The 23,110-nt window shown below is 45.1% G+C and overlaps 2 protein-coding genes across 7 annotated transcripts in view; one reads left to right on the top strand and one right to left on the bottom strand.

The window, feature by feature from the left end:
* FAM114A2 (family with sequence similarity 114 member A2) overlaps window positions 1-7,638 on the bottom strand; it is a 20,286-nt gene extending 12,648 nt beyond the window's left edge. The window contains exons 1-5 of one of the 2 annotated variants that reach the window (XM_081181126.1): window positions 7,480-7,621; window positions 6,456-6,583; window positions 3,330-3,538; window positions 2,100-2,199; window positions 1,095-1,190 (exon numbers count right to left, since the gene is read on the bottom strand). In XM_081181126.1, the coding sequence (XP_081037252.1) occupies window positions 1,095-1,190; window positions 2,100-2,199; window positions 3,330-3,524 (391 nt within the window). In that variant the 5' untranslated portion in view covers window positions 3,525-3,538; window positions 6,456-6,583; window positions 7,480-7,621. Of the gene's footprint in view, window positions 1-1,094; window positions 1,191-2,099; window positions 2,200-3,329; window positions 3,539-6,455; window positions 6,584-7,479 lie in introns of both variants that reach the window. The other variant, XM_081181125.1, reaches the window with a different exon arrangement.
* A 62-nt stretch (window positions 7,639-7,700) lies between these two features.
* MFAP3 (microfibril associated protein 3) lies at window positions 7,701-21,184 on the top strand. Of its 5 annotated transcripts, XR_014004674.1 has the most exons (4): window positions 7,701-7,902; window positions 13,872-14,289; window positions 15,774-17,680; window positions 19,787-21,184. XR_014004674.1 is itself a non-coding variant. In XM_081181141.1 (3 exons), the coding sequence occupies exons 2-3, from the start codon at window positions 14,007-14,009 to the stop codon at window positions 16,544-16,546; spliced, it is 1,056 nt and encodes a 351-aa protein (XP_081037267.1). In that variant the 5' UTR covers window positions 7,701-7,902; window positions 13,872-14,006; the 3' UTR covers window positions 16,547-21,184. The 5 variants fall into 5 exon arrangements, 4 of the variants coding, with proteins under 4 accessions (XP_081037267.1, XP_081037269.1, XP_081037270.1 ...); XM_081181141.1 differs by having other exon boundaries at window positions 15,774-21,184; XM_081181143.1 differs by lacking the exon at window positions 7,701-7,902 and adding an exon at window positions 7,930-8,052 and having other exon boundaries at window positions 15,774-21,184.
* The last annotated feature ends 1,926 nt before the right edge of the window (window positions 21,185-23,110 follow it).

Here is a 23,110-nt window from a genome sequence, read left to right as displayed (position 1 = left end):
CGTTCCTCATAAGGCATCGTTTCCAGGCCTTTGACCATTTTGGTTGCCCTCCTCTGGACACGTTCCAGTTTGTCAGTGTCCTTCTTGAACTGTGGTGCCCAGAACTGGACACAGTACTCCAGGTGAGGTCTGACCAGAGCAGAATACAGTGGCACTATTACTTCCCTTGATCTAGATGCTATACTCCTATTGATGCAGCCCAGAATTGCATTGGCTTTTTTACCTGAAATCAAAAGAGCTTCTTTAGGTGCAGTCAAGAATTTGGGCAAGGCCAGTGTAGCGTGACACTCCCTTTCCGACCAAAAGCAGACACATATGTCATCATCACAAGCTAACTTGAAAGTCCCCTTGATTTTTCAATAGCTTGCTATGGGGAACTGCTCTTTCAAACGAGTACAAAGCCCCTTTGAGTGCATGGAAATAAAAGTAAAGGTAAAGGGACCCCTGACCGTTAAGTCCAGTCACGGATGACTCTGGGGTTGCGATGCTCATCTCGCTTTACTGGCGTTTGTCCGCAGACAGTTTCCTGGTCATGTGGCCAGCATGACTAAGCCACTTCTGCCAGACCAGAGCAGTGCACAGGAATGCCGTTTACTTTCCCACCGGAGTGGTACCTATTTATCTATTTGCACGTTGACGTGCTTTCGAACTGCTAGGTTGGCAGGAAATAGTAATGCAATTATCTGGATCCCAGCCAATCTACGCCAGTAGTTTCACATGCAATAAGCAGATAAATATGCATTTAATTTGATTGGACCAGTAGTCATTTACACCATACAGCAAAGAATCCTCATGTGCAAAAGCACCTCCCATAGCCATATAGGAGGTGCCAGTGCTAGATAAGACATAGGCTATGGGCTGTAGCTCCCATTCCTTTGTGTATATGTCTTGGATAAAAGGAGGCAAGGGAAGCTGATACTTATGAAGAGCCTCACAATCTGTAAGTAAACTAGTGACAGCAAAATAGCAGCTTCTATTGAAATATATAACAGATTCCCTTGTACAAGAAGTAATAGAATTAAAACAACAACATCCATCATAGTACCACAAGGGGCAAACTTCAAATAGTTTATATATTTTTAATAGAAACCAACCTTCCCCAACATCTTTAGCCTCAGAAGATAATTCAGTAGGGCTGGGGATCCCAAGGGATGTCTCTGCTTTTTCAATGACATTTGAGATTCCGTGACCTAAAGAAAGCAGAGATGTTACTTTAGTCCAGGGGTCTGCAACCTTTAAGACAAAAAGAGCCACTTGGACCCGTTTCCGAAGAAAAAAAAAATGGGAGCCGCAAAACTCATCATTATAAAAATAACTTTTTTGTCACTTTTTTATTATTTCTTTGTTTGACCCCTCAGAATTACTTCTTCTCATAGAAATAAACGTTAAATTAACAAGTTACCTTTTTTTGTGTGTGTTCTTCACTCCTCTTCAAAACAGTGACCAGCGTACATGCCCCCTTTCAATGCAGTGAGCAGCGTACATGCCCCCTTTCAATGTAGCGGGCGGGCGGGAAGGTGATGTTGGGACGGTGCGTGACTAATGCACGCACAGCCCCCATGCGACGTCACAGCCGTACAGCGCCTGCCACAGTGGGGAGTGTTGGGGCGCACAATGCGCCTCCTCCCCTCGCCTCCTCCCCTCGCTAGTATCCGCCCTGGAGCCGCAGCAAAGGTGTAAAAGAGCCACATGCGGCTCCGGAGCCGCGGGTTGCAGACCCCTGCTTTAGTCCAAAGGTAAAATGAATTACTTCACCAAGCAAGCAGAGGCCAAGTCAGCAAGATGAATTGCTCCAGGCAGTATGCTGCATTTGAAAAGCACAAAGAATTGCCCAATCAAGCCAGTAGCTTAAAATTTCCCTCTTTTTCCTTTGTTTAAGAGACAGCACACATTGCAACCTTTCAACTTCTGTGCTGCTGCTTACATTTTTACCATGTTTAATCTGCCACTAATTAATTTTCTTCTGTTGTTTTCTATATAGAACATTTTGCACTTGTCACTTTTAACTTCTAAAGGTAAAAAAGAAAAAGAAAAGCAATTTTGAGCAGACCCAATTTATTTGATTCGGATTGTATAGCTTAGGTTTCGGGCAGCCTCACCTACGGTAGCCACTGTAGCAGAAGCAGTCGAGAGCAATGATTTTCCCCAGCTCCCCCAGTAACCCCATCCTGTCTGCGACCCTTCCATGGAACTGGAACTCTGGGGAAGAAACGAAATGACATTGCCAACTGTACTATTGAAATTAAACATCCAGTTTAACCAAAATTCATTTCCAGACAGGAAAACCAAGTCATTCAGGAATTTTTATAGCAACACAAGTCTTGAACCTTGCCATATGGGCATCCAGTATATATGTTTTAAAGAGGTGTCACATGCTGTTGGCCATCTGCCCCCATCAGCAGTCTAGCTGCTGCATTCTGCACTAGCTACTTACCAATGCATGGTCTACAGTGGCCAAGTTATCCCAGTCCAGACACAGTCATAGCTGGCAAACAAGGCAAAGCTGGTAAAAGGCACATGCCCTCAAAATATGCTCTAGGGCAGTGGTTCCCAACCTTTTTTTAGCCATGCCCCACCTAAGCAACTCTAAAATCCTGATGCCCCCCCCCCCATGACATATCATTCTTATTATTCAAAAAGTGAACTATTCACATGGAGGAAACCTAAAAGGCCATTAACTGCTAACAAGTCATTCTTGATTTGTCCCCCTTAAAAATAAAGTTGCCCCCTGTGGGGCATGTGGGGGGTCCAGAGCAGATTGTGGGTGTATATGCAGAGGAGAGAAAGGCGAAGTCTCATTGCACTAGCAGGAACCCGCTCAAGCAGTGTTAGATTCCACCATACATCGTTTTATTAAATAATTTTAAAAATAATTAATTAAACGAAAATTAAGCAGAGAAGAACGCAGGTCATTGCTTGTATCCCTTTTGACAGGTTCCATCCTGCTTAAAGCACTCAGTTTGTCTCAGCCTTTACTGACTCTCACAGTTCTGACCAAGTAAGGTAGCAAAATCAACAACAGGGTTTTGCCACTGTGCTGTCCGCTGCTACATCCATCCACATCTTCTTAGCCCATCATAAGTTACACAAGTCTGACTCCTGCTTTCCCTATGTCTCAAACAGGTCCAACAAGATGAATGTTAACGATGCACCTTACTATTTAGCACACAGGACAAATGCAGAACACAGACATCCACATCTCACAGTTCCACACTTCATTCAAATGGATCTTCTTGGCCCATTTGAATGTATAGGGAATGTATAATATTAAAATGTGAATGTTGTTGGGGTAAATGAGAATTTACTGATAGCAGGCTTAGCACCAATACCTGTACATTCTGACCCAGTGGCTGTTGTACAATACTGGGCTCGGAGATTTTTGCTTCAGGCCTTTTCCGTGTCATAGCCACAAGCTCAGCTTCCTCTCCATTAGTCTCAGTGGGTTCTGCCTCCTCTGTCTTCTGAACATTTTCCTCTAGTTCATGAGCAACTTCATTCAAGGGTTCATTATCCTTTTGGGACATGACCACAGCATACCCTAGATTTATAAAGAATTATTGTTAAAACACATACAAGAAGTTTAACAAGATAAATGGCATTTTGGGGGGAATAAACATAACTGGAATATTTTCCGGTGGCCTATATAGGTTGCGGAGTAATTTAACATGTTTGGATCATATATACTTTTGGTGTCAATCTGCGCTCCTTACAAAAAAATAATCCTAGTATGTATTTCCCTAGCAAGGACAGTCGTGGGAATGTGGGAGTTAATTACATTTTTTAAGTGTCCTACCGTATTTTTCGCCCTATAGGACGCACTTTTTCCCCTCCAAAAATGAAGGGGAAATGTGTGTGCGTCCTATGGGGCGAATGCAGGCTTTCCCGGGCTTCTTGCAGCTCCGCGCCACCCTCCGGATACCGGCGCAAAGCTGCGCGGAGCTCCGGAGGGTGGCGCGGAGCTGCCTGCGCTCCAGGGCTTCTTGCAGCTCCGCGCCACCCTCCCGATCCCGGCGCGAAGCTGCGCGGAGCTCCGGAGGGTGGCGGGGAGCTGCCTGCGCTCCAGGGCTTCTTGCAGCTCCGCGCCACCCTCCCGATCCCGGCGCGAAGCTGCGCGGAGCTCCGGAGGGTGGCGGGGAGCTGCCTGCGCTCCAGGGCTTCTTGCAGCTCCGCGCCACCCTCCCGATCCCGGCGCGAAGCTGCGCAGGGCTCTGGAGGGTGGCGCGGAGCTGCCTGCGCTCCAGGGCTTCTTGCAGCTCCGCGCCACCCTCCCGATCCCGGCGCGAAGCTGCGCGGGGCTCCGGAGGGCGGCGCGGAGCTGCCTGCGCTCCAGGGCTTCTTGCAGCTCCGCGCCACCCTCCCGATCCCGGTGCGAAGCTGCGCGGGGCTCCGGAGGGCGGCGCGGAGCTGCCTGCGCTCCAGGGCTTCTTGCAGCTCCGCGCCACCCTCCCGATCCCGGCGCGAAGCTGCGCGGGGCTCTGGAGGGTGGCGCGGAGCTGCCTGCGCTCCAGGGCTTCTTGCAGCTCCGCGCCACCCTCCCGATCCCGGCGCGAAGCTGCGCGGGGCTCCGGAGGGCGGCGCGGAGCTGCCTGCGCTCCAGGGCTTCTTGCAGCTCCGCGCCACCCTCCCGATCCCGGCGCGAAGCTGCGCGGAGCTCCGGAGGGTGGCGGGGAGCTGCCTGTGCTCCAGGGCTTCTTGCAGCTCCGCGCCACCCTCCCGATCCCGGCACGGAGCTGCGCGGGGCTCCAGAGGGTGGCGCGGAGCTGCAAGAAGCCCTGGAGCACAGGCACCTCCGCGCCACCCTCCCGATCCCGGCGCGAAGCTGCGCGGGGCTCCGGAGGGTGGCGCGGAGCTGCCTGTGCTCCAGGGCTTCTTACAGCTCCGCGCAACCCTCCCGATCCCAGAGCGAAGCTGCGCGGAGCTCCGGAGGGTGGCGCGGAGCTGCCTGCGCTCCAGGGCTTCCTGCAGCTCCGTGCCACCCCCCGGATCCCGGCGCGAGGTCCTGCGGGGTCGCAAGGCTTGCAGGCAGCAGCCTGCAGCCCATAAGCTCGGGGGATAGCAGGGAGGCGCAGCGCCGCCACCCCGCTATTCCCTGACCTGATCTGAAGGCTGGGGGGGAGCAAGCTTGCTTCTCCCCCCCCCGCCAGCCCCACAAGCTCGGGGGATAGCGGGGAGGCGGAGCGCCGCCACCCCGCTATTCCCGGACCTGATCTGGAGGCTGGGGGGGGGAGAAGCAAGCTTGCTTCTCCCCATCGCCAGCCCCATAAGCTGGGGGACAGCGGGGCAAGCCGCTGCCCCACGGAGGCTAGAGATGCTGTCCCTGAAGGCAGAAGAGGGAGATGGAGCGCTCTGTCTCTCTCTTCTAGCTTGGGGATGGCTGCGCAAACCTGGGGGGGAAATAAATTTTTTTCCCTTGATTTCCCCCCCAAAAAACTTGGTGCGTCCTATGGGCCGGTGCGTCCTATAGGGCGAAAAATACGGTAATTTGATTGGCATTGTACCCATTCATTATGATACTAATTCTATGAGACAATGCATTTTGAAAGCAAAGTATTTTCCGTAGAAAAATATAGCAGTTGAAAACTTCCCACCATTGCTCACTACTAATCCCAGCGTATAGGGGATCTAAAATCCAGGTTATGTCCAGTTGTGAAATTCTACATAATGAAACTACATGGCCCAGTTAGTACAGTAGCTACTCAAAACATTTTTCTTAAGATTGTTGTGCATTCCAAAATGTATTCACTTGGACTTGAAGTGTCCTCCCATTCACCAATGGCTCTTTGATCCAGCAAAAACTTCCATAAACAGAAGGCAAGAGGCAATTTTTTTGCCTCTTTCGCTCTGAAGATTCCTGTGCCTCTCCCCCGTGTCTGTTCTAGACGGCTGACTGGTGGGGCAGAGGTCTTCAGGAGACAGGGACTGATACACACAAGTCACTCCACTCCCATTTTTCTTCATGAAAGCCGCTGCTGTATCAAACATGACAATGCTTGTCATAGAAAGTCAGCTATGTCCTGCTGGTCCTGATTGTGAAGATCACACAATACTGACAGACAGAAACAACATCAGTGTGTGTGTGTGCTAACAACATCAGAGAGCATTCCCCAATATCGTGGGGGGAATAAAAGATGACCATACCATATTCTCTCCCTCTCACACACACACACACTTCAGATATGCAGAACCACAAATATGTCTCTTCCTCTCTCTGTCCACGTGCATGACACAGGGCAGACAGCCCATTTCCCAAACATTTGCTCTTCTCGGGTCATATCACTTACCCCCCAAGTGACCTGTCAGCCTTCCATTACAGTTTAACATTACTGAATGACATCAGTGTGTTCAGTTGTATACAACACTGTTGTGAATAATAAAAAAGAAGGGAGGAAAACTGGATTTATTCAGGGTGGGGGTATTAGGCAGCAGCTAAAATAGCCTTCTGCTTAAACACTAGCCTGGTAGCTTTGTTGTTGTTTAGTCGTTTAGTCGTTTCCGACTCTTCGTGACCCCATGGACCAGAGCACGCCAGGCACTCCTGTCTTCCACTGCCTCCCGCAGTTCAGTCAAACTCATAGCCTGGTAGCTATACAGGTGGCAAGAAACGACATATAGGCAAATGCATTGAATACCATAGGGGTGAGTGAGGGAGCTGTTGGAGGAGGAACTCTGCACCTAGTATAGAAACCAGGGAAGCTGCCTTCTCCTCCCCTCTGGAGTCTAGCACAGAAACACAAGATGCTGCTGCAGGAAGGCTAGTGATCTCTGCCCCTCCTTGGGCAACACCCAACAGGCTACTAAAAAAAACTAACTCCTTTTCTTGGCAGGCCGCTAACTTTCGTGCGCTTATTTGCAAGGCTAAGCTAAACATGAATCAAAAAGAACTTATTAAGATGTCATAGAACCATTAAAAACAAAGCAAAAAAAAGTATCAAAAAAAGAAAGAAAGTACAATTGTTACCGGAAAGTGGCAGACAGTAAGTACTGGAAATGCAGAAACTGTTAATACTGTAAAAGATCAACCTGAGGCTACAGCTGGCAAACAGAGCGAGAGGTTGCTTTCTCCACACTTAAGAGAAAACACCCGCTTTATGGAGCTGCTTTCAAATGGAGAACGGTGTGGGAGGGTCAGTGGGGGGGGGAGAGAAGAGGGACCCCCAAAACCCGCAGCGCCCCCTGGAAACCCGTAAGTGGGTCAGGGATTTCGCACCGGGGCTCTCGCTCCTCCCTTCCGCGGATGCTCAACAGGCAGGCCCACGGCTGCTTCAAGAGGTCGGGACGGGGAAAGCCCCATCACAGGGAGGGACCCCAACAGAGAGACCTCCCCACCCCTGAAGGGGAAGCCGCCCTTTGGTTTGGGGGACGGTGACAAGCGCCCTCCGCCCCCAGTCATCTCCTGTGAAGGTTTCGGCCAAGCATTGCTGCTGCTCCCCAGGGCGGGCGGCGTTGTAGGGACACGTAGAAGAGAGTCGCGCAACTTACAGGCAACACAAACAAACCGGGCAACTCGCGGTCCGCCGCCTCCGCCTCGTCGGTTTCCACCCGCCAGAGGCCTTCCCCGTCCCCACCGCAGCCACGTCTCAGCAAGTCAGGCACACGCGCCTCTCCCCCAGCACAAACAACGACGGACGGTCCTCCGAACCATAGAGGCGGCGGGAAGGAACGGCGGCGTGTGGGGGGTGGGAGGAGACTCATTCCAGGAAAAAACACGCCCGACGGGCGGAAGTCGCGTCGCTCCTCCCGTTCCCTCGACGGACCTCGCGCAGGAGCAGAAGAGGCAGCTGAGAGGAAGGGAAGGCGGAAGGTCCGGAGTCCCGGTTGGAGTTGTGCGCGGGGGCCCGTCAGCGGAGGGGACCGGGAGGCGGACTGAGCGGGCCGAGCGAGGGATGACAGGGCGTTGCCAAGGTAACTCGTCACGGGCGCAGCTCCCGCTCGGAGTTCAAGGCCGGGTCGTAGGACCCGGAGCGACGCGCCGGTGTTTTAGTGGGCGCAGTTATGACGTTGCGGGCGTTGGCCTCGGGGGCGAGCTGCTGGGAGCTGTGCAATGCTTACAGGGTGGTGTATTTGCGCATACCTATAAATCGTGTGTATACATGTATATGCATGCATGCAGAGTTGAAAGGAAGCGTGCACGGCCGCCACCAGCTCCTGGGAACTTGCGCCTCCTCTCTCGCAGGGCAAAAGAGAGACCAAACCGGCCCCAAGTCATGAGCTAGTGAGGATGTAGGTTCTACAGCGCTTGCTTTCATCGTCCCTCCCTATTCCTTTCCCGCCTTTCCCTCTTGCCTATTAGGTTGCAGACCTTGCTGCTCAGAAAAACAACAACAACACAGGCACTTTATACGTGTTAATAATAGCACACATGTGTTTACTCCCTTAGCAGGGCTAGCAGATAAAGCCTGCACAGGCTTGGAGGTGACATGGACTCAGTAGAAGGCGGGTAAGTCAGAACAGTACCTGGCAGGTTAAGGCAGACCCTTATAGTTCCCTAATGAATTAAGACAGAGTTAGACAAGTTTGGGGGGGAGAGCAGGTTTAGATCTGGTAGTTTGGGGTGGAGTTAGTGGAAATTTGTGGTCCAAGGGCAGAGCCTGGTGGCATCTATGGTGGAGAAAAGTCCACGAAGCATTACTAGTTTTTCAGGCTCCAGTGTTGGTTTTTCCGCTGAACTCAATTTTACTGGTTGGACCAGTGAAAAAGTGACTGTTTGATAATCCAAGTGCCTACCATAAATAGAGTTTGTATTGCTAGTTGTATTGGGCTTCCGTTTTAAAAGGAAAGCTAGATGCAAACCATGAAATGATCTGGTTACAAATGAGGAGGCTAATCTCGTCTGTAACACTGAAACCTGGGTGGGTGAACAGGGTGGAGTTGGTCTTACCCAGCTGTGCCCACCTGGGTACTCAGGCAGCACCAGGGCAGACTTGGGGGTGGGGAGTTGTTGCAGTCTATAGAGATTCCATCTCTGTCTCCAGGTTCTCTGTCCAGTTGTGTGGGGATCTAGTGTGTGTGTTTCTGGCACTGGGCAATTGGGACAAATTAGGAATTCTGCTGGTTTGCTGCCTGTCTCCCTACCCAGCACTCTGCCTGCCTGAGGTGATGGAGCTGGTTTTGAAGGCAGTGTTGAGGAACCCCAGACTGCTGGTTCTGGCGGACTTCAACATCCATGCCAAGGCGATTGGCTCTGGGATGACTCAGGACTTCATTGCTGCCATGATGACCATTTGCAGGATGTGCTGAACAGTTGCCTTGCCTTGGTAATGCATTGGAGAAAGACCACAAACTGAAGCTCAATCCAGATAAGAGTGAGACATTGTTAGAGGCTGATTCCCTAGATCATATGCATGGGAGGTTGCCTGCTCTTGGTGGAATTACACTCCCTCTGAAGGAGCAGGTACATAGCTCAGGGGTACTTCTGGCTCAGGTGGCTTCTGACCTGGAGTACCTTCCATCAGCTTCAGCTGGTGGCCAAGCTGCACTGCATCTAGAGAAGGGTAGCTTAACTTCTGTTTCTGTTCTCTGGTAACCTCTAGATTAGATTACTGCCACATGTTATACATAGGGCTGCCTGTGAAGATGGTTTGGAAACTTAAGTAGCCAGGTTGCTCACCAGGACAAGACAGTTTGAGCTGATCCTGGGTTTGGTGCTCTTCCTCAACAAATCCACTTTTTCAAAAATCACACTTCATGATAAGAAAATTGATAGGAAGATGGAAAGTCTGGGGTAATCATTGCTTGATGCAGTGTTGTGTAACCTCCCCACAAACAAACCAGAAAGAATGCCCAATAAACAACCAGTGTTGTATAACACACACACCCTCCACTCCTGCAAAGCGTGCAAACCAGGATGAATGCTCAACAAACAGATAATCTGGAATCAACCTTCAGCGTTTTTCTTTGTGTTATTCTTTGTGTTATTCCATCTTCTCAGCATCGTATTTCTGTGGTGTAATCTGCATTTGTGTCAGGCATGTAACACATTTTAAGTTCTTAGATATAAGCATTGCATTTAAAAATGTCTGATATGGTTGAAAAAAATTACAGGTATGTAAGATCAACAGCATATTTTAGGTAGAGAGTTTATTAGGATAGTTTTCTGCACAATGGTGGGGGTAGTATTTGGGGCTCTTTGTCTAGGCCTTTAAAGCAGGGGTGGGAAAATCTACTCCAAATGTTGTTGGACTCCAACTCCCATCGGTAACAAATAGCACGACCAGTAGTTTGGAATGGAATGGTGGGAATTGTAGTCCAGCAAGATTCCCTTTTTTGCTTTAATTGCAGGGACTATCCTCCATATTATGTAGAACTAGAATATATATATATATATATTATCTAATAAATAATATCAGTGTGGTGATCATTTAAATTCATTAAATTAGTCTTAGAACTTAAATAAACAGCTTGCCTCTGTCACTTAGAGTCTTGGAAACACTCAAAAAGCTGCAAAGTCTAAAGTTGAACACTGTCAGTCCTTCATAAAGGTAAAGGTACCCCTCCCTGACTGTTAAGTCCAGTCATGGACGACTCTGGGGTTGTGGCGCTCATCTCACTTTACTGGCTGAGGGAGCTGGTGTTTTGTCCGCAGACAGCTTTCTGGGTCATGTGGCCAGCATGACTAAGCTGCTTCTGGTGAACCAGAGCAGCACACAGAAACACCATTTATCTACTTGCACTTTGACATCCTTTCGAACTGCTAGGTGGGCAGGAGCTGGGAGCTGGGACCGAGCAACAGGAGCTCACCCCATCGTGGGGATTCGAACTGCCAACCTTCTGATCAGCAAGTCCTAGGCTCTGTGGTTTAACCCACAGCGCCACCCGCGTCCCCCAGAGAGGAGCCTTACCCTCTTCTAAATATCTAGGTGGGCAGGAGCTGGGACCGAACAACAACCGCCAACCTTCTGATCAGCAAGCCCTAGGCTCTGTGGTTTAGACCATAGCACCACCTGTGTCCCTCTCAGTCCTTCATATGTATACCTAAAATGTTTCTCGGAGTTCAAGCCTGATTCTGTACATATGTAAGCACAATTCTACATAACATCAGTCTGTTTCAGGAGCTACTCCTGAAGAATCTACTCTCAGCTTTAAAACACCTTGGAAATTTGGTGTGCCAGCATCTTTTTTAAAAAAAGAAATATAGATTCCAAAAGTATGGGTATGCTCTTTCCCCTAGTTTCACCTTTGTAAATATTGTCTCTCCGGATCACTGCAGTAAAATAAAGCAGCACCTGACTCTCTGTGATATATCAGTTTTGACATTTTCGTTTTCAAAAAGAAATGTTGTAAACTAGCAAATGTGGCGAGTGATTCTTAAGGGTGGGTTGAAACATGGTAACTCAAATATCTGTAAGATCCTTTGCTTTTGCAGTGATCTCCGTGTTTAAGTGAAATTCTTGCTCTTGAAATAGTTCTGTGAGTACTGGAGTTGCTGAAGTTGATAAAAGTGAGACTCTTTGGAAGGATAACTGCAATTCGATAAAATGTCGCCATCCAGTAAACATAGGAAATATTTGTTTTTTGTTCTCTTGGGGCCATAGTCTAAACTTTTTGCTTTTCCACTATCTATTTAGGCAGCAATATTGTAGATATTTTTAAAGTGCTGCAGAAACAGGAGCATATGCTTCCTTCTGTTCTCTGAGAGTCCGGATGATTGTACACTACATAAAATTGAGCATATGTTAGTTTGTAAGTGTGCAGATGAAAATGAAAGACATCTGTTCTGCTTCTCAGTACATATACTCTGGACTGAATCTGTCTTCAGGTATAGTGCATCTGTGGCTCAGATGGAGCATGTTGAACCTGTGTTAATGTTCATTCATAACAGCTACTTTATGATATGCATGGCTGTGCTTTTCTTGAAAAATTTAGGGCATTATATGGTCTTTTCTTCCTTGTGGTTTATCAGCCACAGAAGCTGTTTTATATAAATATGATGGCTCTGTCATAAAAATGTAACCTCTTTTCCTCAAAAGAAAAGAAAAAACCCTGCAGCAGAAGATCTTTGCTTAACAGTAATGGGTTTGCATAAAAGAAAATGGGATAAACAGTTTAATAAATCAAACACTGAAGGATTTAATGGCAAAATCCAATGACCCATCACAACTGCTGCTGTGCATTATGCAAACAATGTACAATGTAGTAGAAAGCATATTCAATTACTGCTGATATTTATCTCAGGTCTTTGAAGGACAATGTAACTGGATTTTTCCCAGTTGCAAATAGCCTCAGGATGCTATCCAAGCCCTAGGTGGTGCCTGGTTAGGCATAACAAAGTGGCAGGACCATCACACTCCTACTGCATGCCCTAGCTGTGGCATAAAGCAGGTAGGTACAAAGCTTTGAGTCTGCAGCCATCACCCCAATCTGAGTCAATGCTGTTATATGATGGCAATCGGTATTACAGTGGAACCTCAGAATCCAAACACCTGTAAACGTTTTGGCTCTTGAACAATCGAAAACCGGAAGTGATTGTTCCGGTTTCCGAATGATTTTCGGAAGCCAAAAGTCTAGCGCAGCTTCTGTGGCTTCTGATTGGCTGTAGGACGCTCCTGCAGCCAATCGGAAGCCATGCCTTGGAAGTCGAACTGACTCCCAGAATGGATTCCATTCAACTTCCAAGGTACATCTGTACTTGAGATCCAACAGCTCCCAAGTCATCTCAGTAGCACCCCTGCTTGGAACTGATACCACTTCTGCCCACCCACCTGTTTGGTGTGCAGAACAGAGAGCTCTGCACTAGCAGAATAGTGGAACCAAATCTCATTAAATTTATATTGCTGTAGTTTAGATGCATATATTTCAGGATGGAATTAGTTCACTCTGGGTTTTTAGAGCACTTTGAAGATATTGATGAGAACGCTGCCATGTAGTAGCACCGTGAGCTGCCCTGTTTTGTACTCTGAATTACTGGGAAGTTAGATAGCATTGCAGAAAGAGGTGGTTAGGAAGGAAGCAGCTAGGATAAGGGTAGAAATGCATTAAGGGTTCAAGTTTAGAGAGTATTGTCTATACTGACTGGCAATTGCTTTCCGGAGTTTCTGGCCTCTCCCAGCCCTACTTGGTGATCAACCTTCTGCAGGCAAAGAAGCTTTGCTTCTTGGCAGCTGCTCCTTTGGTTGGTTTGCCTTTTTCAGTTTCAACCCAAGGGTGAACAAAACCTTGAATGTTGTATGCAGTGGACCTATTAAATTTGTTTCTGTTTATAATTTGAGCCTACCAAAGGAAAGAATGGTTAGTTTTTAGGTCCCATTCGTTTCCTGGAAAGTTGCTATTTGTGCCTATTTACCTTAAGCTCCTTTCAGCTCTAGACAACTAACATTTTATACTAGGGGTGGCTAACCTTTGGTCTGCTTTGATGGTTGACAGCTCTCTGGGGACTGCATACCAGCAGCTGGCATGGCTAAAGTCACCAGTGCATACTCAATTGCATGTGCACACTTACCACACATTTTGATAGGCAGACAGACATGCAGACATATTCAGATAGCCCACCCCTTGCACACTCTTCTGCCAGTCAGCAGAGGATCCGGTGGTTTCCTTCTCATCACATCAGTGGGCTGGGAGTAGTTCCCCTCTTTCTTACCCAGCACTGATACAGGAAGGAAAATAAGTGTTCCTTTCTATTTCTGAAGCCTTTTTCTTCTGCTTAAGGGGGGAAAGGCACTTTTCCAAGGTAAGAAGAGGCAGATTTTGACAGAGGACAAGGAAGCCACTATAAGTGGCTTGGCAAGCTGAAGCTGGTCTGTGGGTTTGCCTTCCCTGTTATATGCCATTTCATTCTGGAATTGTATTGTTAATTATTTGAGTTTGAAAGCCAAAAAGCTTTGCGTTGTTAAGAATCCTGACTTGCATTGGTTTTGTTTTGTTTTACATTTCAGTTGGATTGTTCCTTTACTTGTAAAGAAAAACCCAAAGCCCTTCCAAAGTTGATGAACCCATCAATATCTTCCATGGTGACTGGTGCAATACAGACTGCTTAACTTTTTGCAGTGTGCTTTATACTTCAAGCTTTCATGAAGCTCAGCTGCTGCCTATTGACTTTGATTCTCAGTTCTAGTGTTTCTGCACTAGAAAATGTGGCCTCCAACCTGACAGCCTCACCTGGGTCAAGGTTCCTTCCTCTCGATGCATCATTTCTTTCCACCCTACAAGCCTTCACAAAATCGGCAGTACCTCTAGATATCATAGTGAAAGAAGGTAACGGTGCTTTCATTGAATGTAAGCTGAACATCAGTCAGCATAACAGCATCCTTTGGTTCAACTCAAAAGGGCATCTACTGAAGCAAGATGGAGAGGGTAAGAGACAATTGTTTGATTTGCTTTACACAATGTACCAGGTGTGCTGTATTGATCACAGAAGTTCTCTTGTATGTCACTTTTAAGAAGACTTTGAAGGGAAAGCCACTCTCCCTAGGTTCGTCACCTCTCTGCCCGAACATACCTACATTAAAACACAATACAAGTCTATTTTAAATTAAAGTACTGGATTTTGGCTGAAGCAAAATGGGCTATAATTTACACAACTTGCAATCTAGGTACTGTTACATAATATTCGAGCAGCTAGTAGTTTTCATTCTGAATTAGTTGCTTTAGGAGTATAGCTACTTGATATTTTAATCCATGTGCTGATTCCATGGTTTTTATCAGGGGAGAATGCTCACCTCATCAAACCCAGATTTACATTTAGATTGGGAGACGACAGTGCAGCAATAATTTTTGGTGACCCAACCCTCTAGGGCAGCCTTTCTCAACCTGTGGGTCCCCAGATGTTGAACTACAACTCCCAGCACCCCTAGCTAGCAAGGCCAGAGCTCAGGGATGATGGGAGTTGTAGTCCAACAACATCTGGGAACCCACACGTTGAGAACCGCTGCCCTAGGGGCTGCATGCCAGCAGAGGATGTGACCATCTCATACGGGCAGACAGTCACCTCAGCTGAGCCATGCAGATCAGCTGGGGAGAGGGGGTTATTGTCTGTTATGCAGTCATCAAATGATCAGTCTGGTGACTGGGGAAGGGAGTGGTTTGCATCACCATCATGGCACTGGGCTCTGTCCAATCCAGCAATACATTTACCTTTTTTTTTTACCTTTTTGCTGTTCTGCCAGAATAGGGTATTGGGAAAGCAGAAAACATTGCATGAAAAAGTGAGATAGCACTGTACACATATTTTGTCCAAGTGTCCACCTTTTATAGCCCATCAAGCTTTTAAGTACACATTTGCCTGCTGCCACAATCCAGTGGATCTTGCTACATTTGTTAATAGAAACATTTGCAGTTTAACAATATAATTTTCACAAGCAGTATTGGGGTTGGAGGGAAGGGCCACCCTGTAGGAATGAGTGCCTTTGCAAATGGCTAGCAACATTATAATGTAAACAACTGCCCAAATCAGACCCAGGGCCCAGCTCTAACCCAAACATGCATTTGTACTTCTATTTCTTCTTTTTTACAATATATTTGTATGTTGGGAGTGCTGCTGTGTGACCCACCTTAGATCAGGCAGTGACCCAGAAGTGGGTCTCAACTCACCAGTGGAAGACTAGTAACCTAGATCAAGTACATGAGATGAATATTTTCTTGGCTAGGTAAAGATATTCAACCCTGCTTGACTAGTATGTTGGCAAATGACCAGAAATATGTTGTTATCCATAGTCCTAATTAATTGTTGCTGGTTTCGTAATGCAGTTCACGGGGCATGCCTATATATATATATCAGAAAAGATGCAAGTATGATCTGTAACTCCAATGTTGAAATCTTTTTTGTATTTGTGTTTTAGATGGAAGATGGCTGATCTCTAACAGTACCCTTAATATCACAAGTGTAACCTTTGGTGACCGGGGGCGATACAGTTGTGTTGTCACTACCCAAAATGGCTCTTTCTATTACTCAGTCACCCTCAGGGTGGTCTCCACATCTGGGGACATGGGCATTTACTACATGATTGTCTGCCTGGTTGCCTTTACTATCACCCTGATCTTAAATATAACACGTCTGTGCATGATGAGCAGCCATATCCGCAAGACAGAGAAGGCCATCAATGAATTCTTCAGGACTGAAGGGGCTGAGAAACTACAGAAGGCCTTTGAAATTGCCAAACGCATTCCAATCATTACCTCTGCCAAAACGCTGGAACTGGCCAAAGTTACCCAGTTTAAGACTATGGAATTTGCTCGATACATTGAAGAGTTAGCCAGAAGCATCCCTCTTCCACCGCTCATCCTTAACTGTAGGGCCTTTATGGAAGAGATATTTGAAGCAGTGAGAGTCGATGACCCTGATGAAGTTGGAGATGGAGTCAAACAAGCTCTCGATGTCCAAGACGGACTCTATCCCTTAAACCCAGAAATTAAGCGCAGTAATTCACCGACAGCAGACTCGGATGATGGTTCTGTAAATGACCATGGTAAAGAAATAGCTGTTGAGGTATCCATCCACCTTCAGTCAGAAGCACAAAGCATTGACACTGTTTCCCACGACAGTGTTCCCTCCATACCTTCTGAAGATGATGCAGGTGCTGAAGCCAGTACAGCAGCAAAGGCAGATGTATGAAAGCTTCATCTGGAAACTTCAAGAAAAAAGGGGAAGCCAAAAAAAAAAAAAAGCAGCTGGAGTCACAAATGCACAAAAACCTTATCTCTTTTTTAAAACTCCAGTGGCTATAAGGTGCTGAACATTTAGCAAAAGTATGGATTTGGATTTTTCTTTTGTAACATATCTCAGTGTTCACCAACCAATTAGGAAAACAGCTTAAATCATGTTTTTTAAACATACTCCTTGGTAGGAATGCTGCTGGGGGCATTTTACAGAGGGGATACTTTCTCCCAGTTTTGGGGATCTCCAGTTAACATCAACAAAAGAGCAAGGATACATTGACATAAACTGTTTTTGCCATTCTTACAGGGAGGTTGAATTCCTGAATATGTCCAGTGATGATTTCATAGTGTGTGTTGGCATAGTTCACTAGAACAGTGCTTGTCTTGCTTGTCTGAATTTATAATATCTGATCAAGCTTATCTTGAGTTTGTAAGAAACATACATTTTAGCATTTCTTATAGTAATAGTATGGGATTATTACATTTTTAAAATGAAGAGTTGGATCCAGACTGACTCATGTTTAGAGTAGATCTATTGCAATCAGTGACACTTAAGTTAGCCTGAGTCCAGCCTTATGTCAGTAAGCTGTGAAATTACCAAAGCTGCCAGTTTGTCATGTTGTTCATGTTCGCGTACATTGCAATCACATGCAATACTTGAACTAGAAAATGGAAACCAAATGCAAATTTTGGCATCTGAATTTCCCATAGCAGCCAAGAAGTGGTAATTTTGTTGTTTTAAATGTGCTGCTGCTTGCCAAGCAGTTCAAAAAAGGCCCTGTTTGGGGTTTTTTTTAGTAAAGCTCCAGATGTCAGCACTTCAAGTATTCTTTCTTCTCTGACACTGCTGAAATTCCAATGTGTTCTAGTGCCATCAGTATTGCTAGGAGGAAAGCAATGACAACTTAAACAGTTACGATCTTGTTGAAGAGTTTGCAATAAACTCTCACATTAAAAAGGGAAATGAAACCTCTTTGGTTTCTCAGGCAGTTGTTTCTGAACAATATTTATAAGAGGCAAATGTGTGGCCAGAGTCTTTGGAACTAGTCATCACCCAATGGACGTGCCTAACACTCTCCTAATGATTCAGGTAGGTAGCCATGTTTGTCTACTAATGTACATTTGTGTTTGATGAAAAGCAGCCATGGGTGCAGAATGATTGGGGTAGAAGAGCTGTGCAGGTGGATGAGGAGGTTGTGCCTGGCTTTTGCATGAACATACGCTGTATAACATTCTTTGGCACTTTAGTAAAATCTGATGAATGCAACAAAGGGTAAATGGTTAACACATTGAGTGACTTCTCTCCTGTGCTTATGCTTAGCTACCTCTGCATGTGCAGCAGGTGATACAATGGACTGTACCACTTCAGATGGGGGTTACTACATTTGAATTCTCACACACACATTTAAAAAAATCAGAAAAAAGAGGTTGTGGCCTCACTTCTTATTGGCCATTTTGTTTTTTGTTTGCTATACAGGAATCTTCCAAATGTTTCACGTGATCTAAGGTGGTGCAGTCCTTTCTACCACCACATTGTATGGCATAAGTAGACTGATATTTAACCAGCAAATTATTGCTGCATGACAGGTTGATTTGTTAATAGCCACTATAAATGTTTCAAATGGCCATTTCCCCATGTCATGAATTGGGCCATGTTATAACATGTAGAGCTGGAAAACAGACTGAATAATTGGAAGATGATAAAATTAACTTTTGGCATCCTTCTGTACTCTGAATAATATAGCTGGTTGGCTTCCTACTTGGCCCATGTTCTTTTTTGTCTTTCATGTGGCCATAGCTGTGCAGACCCAGTTTTGTGATAGGAATGTGCCTCTGCTAGCTGCTCATTAAGCTCCAGTCAAGGCAGATTCTAGCTTTTGCTATTTGGTGCTTGTTTTTTTTTATATACTTTAAGAGTGTGTCACTTTAATTGCATCTTATATCCAGTTTTGTTTTAACGTATACAAAGCTTGTCTACATTTTTTTCACGACTTAAAACATAATGTCATATCATTTTAACAATTGGCAACGGGAGTTCCCATTAATTTCCTACAGCTCTTCTTCTGCTGTTTTATTCATAGAATCTCATTTGAACTAGCAATCGCTGAAGGGGAATAAACACAGTTTTCAGGCGGATTTAGTGTTACATCTATAGCAATAGAAGTGGGTGGCAAACGGCAACAGTAATGCCACCTAGGAAATGGGAGTCATTGGCAGTAATGCTCACTACGTAACTCATAAAACAAGTAAATGATATTTACCTGTCAGAATTTCTTCTGACAAAAGTTCCTAAAGCAAAATAGAGATGGTGCAGACATTAACTTGGCAGTGGGATATATCTGAGTTTCCCCTAACCTCCAAAGGTGCTCTTCAAACTAAGTTGCTTGCTTCTGGCCCTTGCTTCATGCTCAAGTGGCCCATTCTTCTCCACTTGACTGCTGCTTGCTGTGAAGCATAAGCTGGACACCTGCTTGGGAATGCAAATAACAGGTAGGATCTCTGGGTCAGGAGCTAGCACATCTACACTCCACCCAGGCCCTGTCCATTCATTACTTGCATGTAGGGTGTAGTTGTGTTTACATGTAGCAGGGCTGTGCTTTTTGCCCTGCCCACCCATATCATGCCTCCTTCCTCAAACAATTGCAGACAAGCAGGAGGTCACATGTTAGAGTTTCTGTTCAGTAGTGGGCAACTTGGTTATTTGAGGAAGGAGGTGTGACATCACGGGGGGCAGGACTAAAAACATATACCCTCCTTCAAGAAAACACACCTATGTCCTACATCAGGCATGTCCAACTCCCAAGAGACTGCGATCTACTCCCACTATAAAAAAAAAAACTGTCAGTGATCTACCCATTGGATTGACCAAAGTTGCTGAGCTTTTTTTGGAGGGGAGGGCAAGGAACACACAATCGACCAGGGACGCCTGCGATCGCCCTGTTGGACATACCTGTCCTACATGTAAATAAGGCTGCAGTATTTATCTGTTGACTCCTCTGGGCTTTCCACAATGTTTCCTGTGCTACCTGATTCTATCCTAAAGATAGAAACTGTGGACTGATGCATAATAGCTTCACTTACGTAAGCTAATCTGGCAGCAATGAGTGAAATTACTTTGGCAGGCTTGGCTGATAAATGTATTCCTCTGGGATTCCGCTCTGTCCTAAATCATAAGAACAGGTCAATTTATTTTCAGTGTGTCTGTTAGATGAAGAAAGTCTGCAGGAAGGAATTAGAATGCGACCCCTGCCTCTTGCTGAATACCGCAGTCCTGATTTTTCACAGTAAGCGTTTATCAGCAGCCCCATCCTTGAATGTTGAAGCACACAGTTCACAGTTTTGCACTGAGGAGAGATGGTGTTTAATACTTTCCAGAAGCATGGGCTCTTCTAACTCTGGAAACAAGCGATTAAATGTTTTGAATCCCACCAATTTATTCCTACAATTACAGTTTACAGTAGTAAATTCTACAGGCTATGGATTCCTCTGTGCCCAGTAGCACTGCAATGCTTACATGGCAACAGTGGCAACACAGTAATTGCTGAATGGATTTGTAGGCCTAATAATCAAGTCAGATTATCGTGATTGTCCTTGTGAATCTGCAGAACATGATGTTCTATGTATAATACGGAGGCACAACTAGCAAATTCGGGGCTTCCAACCCAACAGATACAATATAGCAATGTTTGATGTTTCCATAGAAAAGTCGCTGGAAAATTCCAAATAATCATATAACACTGGAACCTGGGTATAAGATCTGTGCAAGACAATAATACTTAATTTCTGTTTTTCAATTTCTGTGTATGAAAATATAGTGTATATTCAGGTATACAATTGAAATATTTGGAACTGATATCGTCTACCAGGAGTAAGGGGGTGGGCAATGGGGAAAGCAGTTCCTCTGAAACCTAGAACATGATCTCCGACCCGCACTCTCATTGCTGGTAGACAGTCCATATTTGTTCTGTTCCAGGATAGAAACTGTGAGGTTTATTTTCTCTAGACTCTTCTGTAAATAATTTGCATTTATGACACAGGCATAGGACCCCGCCTGTGCAACAAAGGGGCAACTGAAACATACAGTATATTTTCAAGACTAAGTAAAAAGAAAAGTATTAAAACTGGATGCATGATGAATTTGTTGTTGAGCGTGGATAAGCTTTACAAAATGTTGATGTGATATTGTTCATTTATATGGAGAAGATTGATTGTGTTTGCATTTGTTTGATGCAGCTAACTAAAAATTGATGTAAGATTACTCAGATGGCCAACAAATGGCAAAAGTCACTTGCAGATGAAATGTCACTTGCAGAATGCCCACTGGCTCAATGAGTATAAATTATACCAATGCTTGACTTAAACTAATGTCTCTTGTCAATCATGAGGTTGTCTTGTCTTGTTTCCTTAGCCTCTGAATTTTGTGGCAATCATAACGATCTACTTTTAACTGAAATAGTATTTAAAACAATATTGTAGTAATTTGCATTCTGGAGGGGGCAGTGTCAATTTTCTGTAACACCACAGGATTTCATACTTTCATATAAAAGGTGGTGGGTTCCCCCCCCCCCCAGAATAAAATCCATTATTAAAAGTTTGGACTGTTTTTTTCCTGGTTTTTGCATGTCTTCCTGCCAGAAAATGACAGAAAAATGAACTGTCCAATATAGGGTTTGGAGAGCTGGCTTTCGCTAATTGCAATAAACCTTGCAGCAAACCTATCATACAACCAAAGAACGTTTGCTAGAGTATTTGAGTGTCAGGCCATATAATAAAATATTTGGCTTGTCGTGTTGATGGTCCTGTGACCATCTAAAACAATTCATGCCAGGTCTGGAGAACTGTTGTTGTGAAATAACTGTATTACAGCTAATATCCCTAGCAACAAAATGCCCCTTTCCTTTGCTGAGCTTACATAAGTTCTTTATTTAGTTTTCATAAAATGCAATTCTGTGCAGAACAATGGATTTTTAAAAAGGGAAATGCGTAATTAACCTTCAGCAAATCTATTATACAAGTGATGGAACAATTACAACTTGATAAGCACAGGATATTTAGCCTGGCAGAATCTCAAATGTTGCCCTGTGAGTAGGCCACAGGTTAGACCATAACTGTCACAACCCAACTGAAACCTGTTTCTCCAAGGAATAAATAACTCCTTAAAGAGAAAATGGGAGAATATGTTTTATTTGGTTAGTGTTCATAATGCAGTGTATGATCTTTTAGATCATACACTGGGTGTATGATCTGGGTTTTAGGCATTCAGGATCCAAAACGTTCGAAAACAGAGCCGTTCGAGAACCAAGGTTTGACTGTATTTGTGTGTGAGCAGATGAGTTGAGTTCCATTGCAGTAGCAGAAGTCAAATAATGTCACATAATGACTTCGAGACCTAGTGTTGAAACCAGCTATCTCCTTTCCCTTTAAAAGTATTTGGTCATCAGTGGAGTGTAAGAGGGGAAATCAAGATGTCAGCTGAGCCCACAGAACGGACCTTGTCTGACTTCTGTATATTAAAAACCTGGGCAGTGAGTGTAATTGTTTTGTGTAGAGCCTTTTACACAGCAGGGGCACAAGAAAATGTTTGAAAATGACAGTAATAATAGTATTTAAACCAGGGAAAGGATTCATGAGTCACACCTGATAACAAAATGGCAAGAAAAACTGTAGTAGGCATATATTACCTCAGAGCAATGAAGAAGCAAATGCACTCACATATTAAGAAAATATCTTCTTTGTACATTATAATCTCCATGTGTACCTGCTGTTTTTAAACTTCTATTGTAATTTGCCTGTTGGATGCTACATCAAACCATGTGGGTGATTTATGTATCATAAGTTCTAGCAAAATGCCTGTTGATCTTCCGTTCAGCTTCTCTAAGGCCAGAAACGTCAATTTTTCGAAACTGTAGCTATAGGCATTTAACACTAGAGGCAGCTGTTGCTTTGAACACGAAGGAGACACCAAAAGCTAGGCGACTTGAACAGTGTTCGCTTGGTGGAGTGTGCTGATATTCAAAGCTCTCACATGTCCAAAAGGTTCTGCTTTGGGTCCTGTGCATAGCTTGAGGTTTGCTGACCTATTTTGAATTTGTAATGGGTTATAATCCGTGTATTTGTAGCTGAATTATGGACATATTTTTAAACCATTCTGTAAAAACAGGAGGGCAGAAATGTACTTCACTGAAAGCTGAGCGCCTCACAGTTAAGTAGGGCATGATCCAGCCAGTTGTAAAACAGAGTAAAACTATTTTTTCCCCAGAGCTGCTCTGCTTAAAAAATGAAATGTGATGTTCACTGGGTGATAGTCACTCTCCTTCAACCTAAACTACATTATAGGGTTATTGTGGGACTAATTTGGAGGGAAGGGAGAAAACAGATCATTTACACCAGCCAGAACTCTTTGGAGGAAAAGGAGGAAATTATAATTAACTAATCAATAAGGGGTTGGTAGAGGGGCATAGAACCCTTCAATTACTATTCCAGACTTCCAAATTATAAATCCCATAAAGGGATCCAGGTT

This window comes from Podarcis bocagei (genome assembly GCF_964188305.1).
Source record: "Podarcis bocagei genome assembly, chromosome: 2".
Classification (NCBI taxonomy): Eukaryota; Metazoa; Chordata; class Lepidosauria; order Squamata; family Lacertidae; genus Podarcis; species Podarcis bocagei.
Note: the sequence above shows the minus strand (reverse complement) of the source record. Positions and strands in the feature narration are given on the sequence as shown.

Bases quoted from the DNA above. Each gene is read 5' to 3' on its own strand.
- MFAP3 (XM_081181141.1), top strand. From the start codon at position 14,007: ATGAAGCTCAGCTGCTGCCTATTGACTTTGATTCTCAGTTCTAGTGTT. The intron at 14,290-15,773 runs GTAAGAGACAAT...TTTGTGTTTTAG, and splicing joins ACTGAAGCAAGATGGAGAGG to ATGGAAGATGGCTGATCTCT.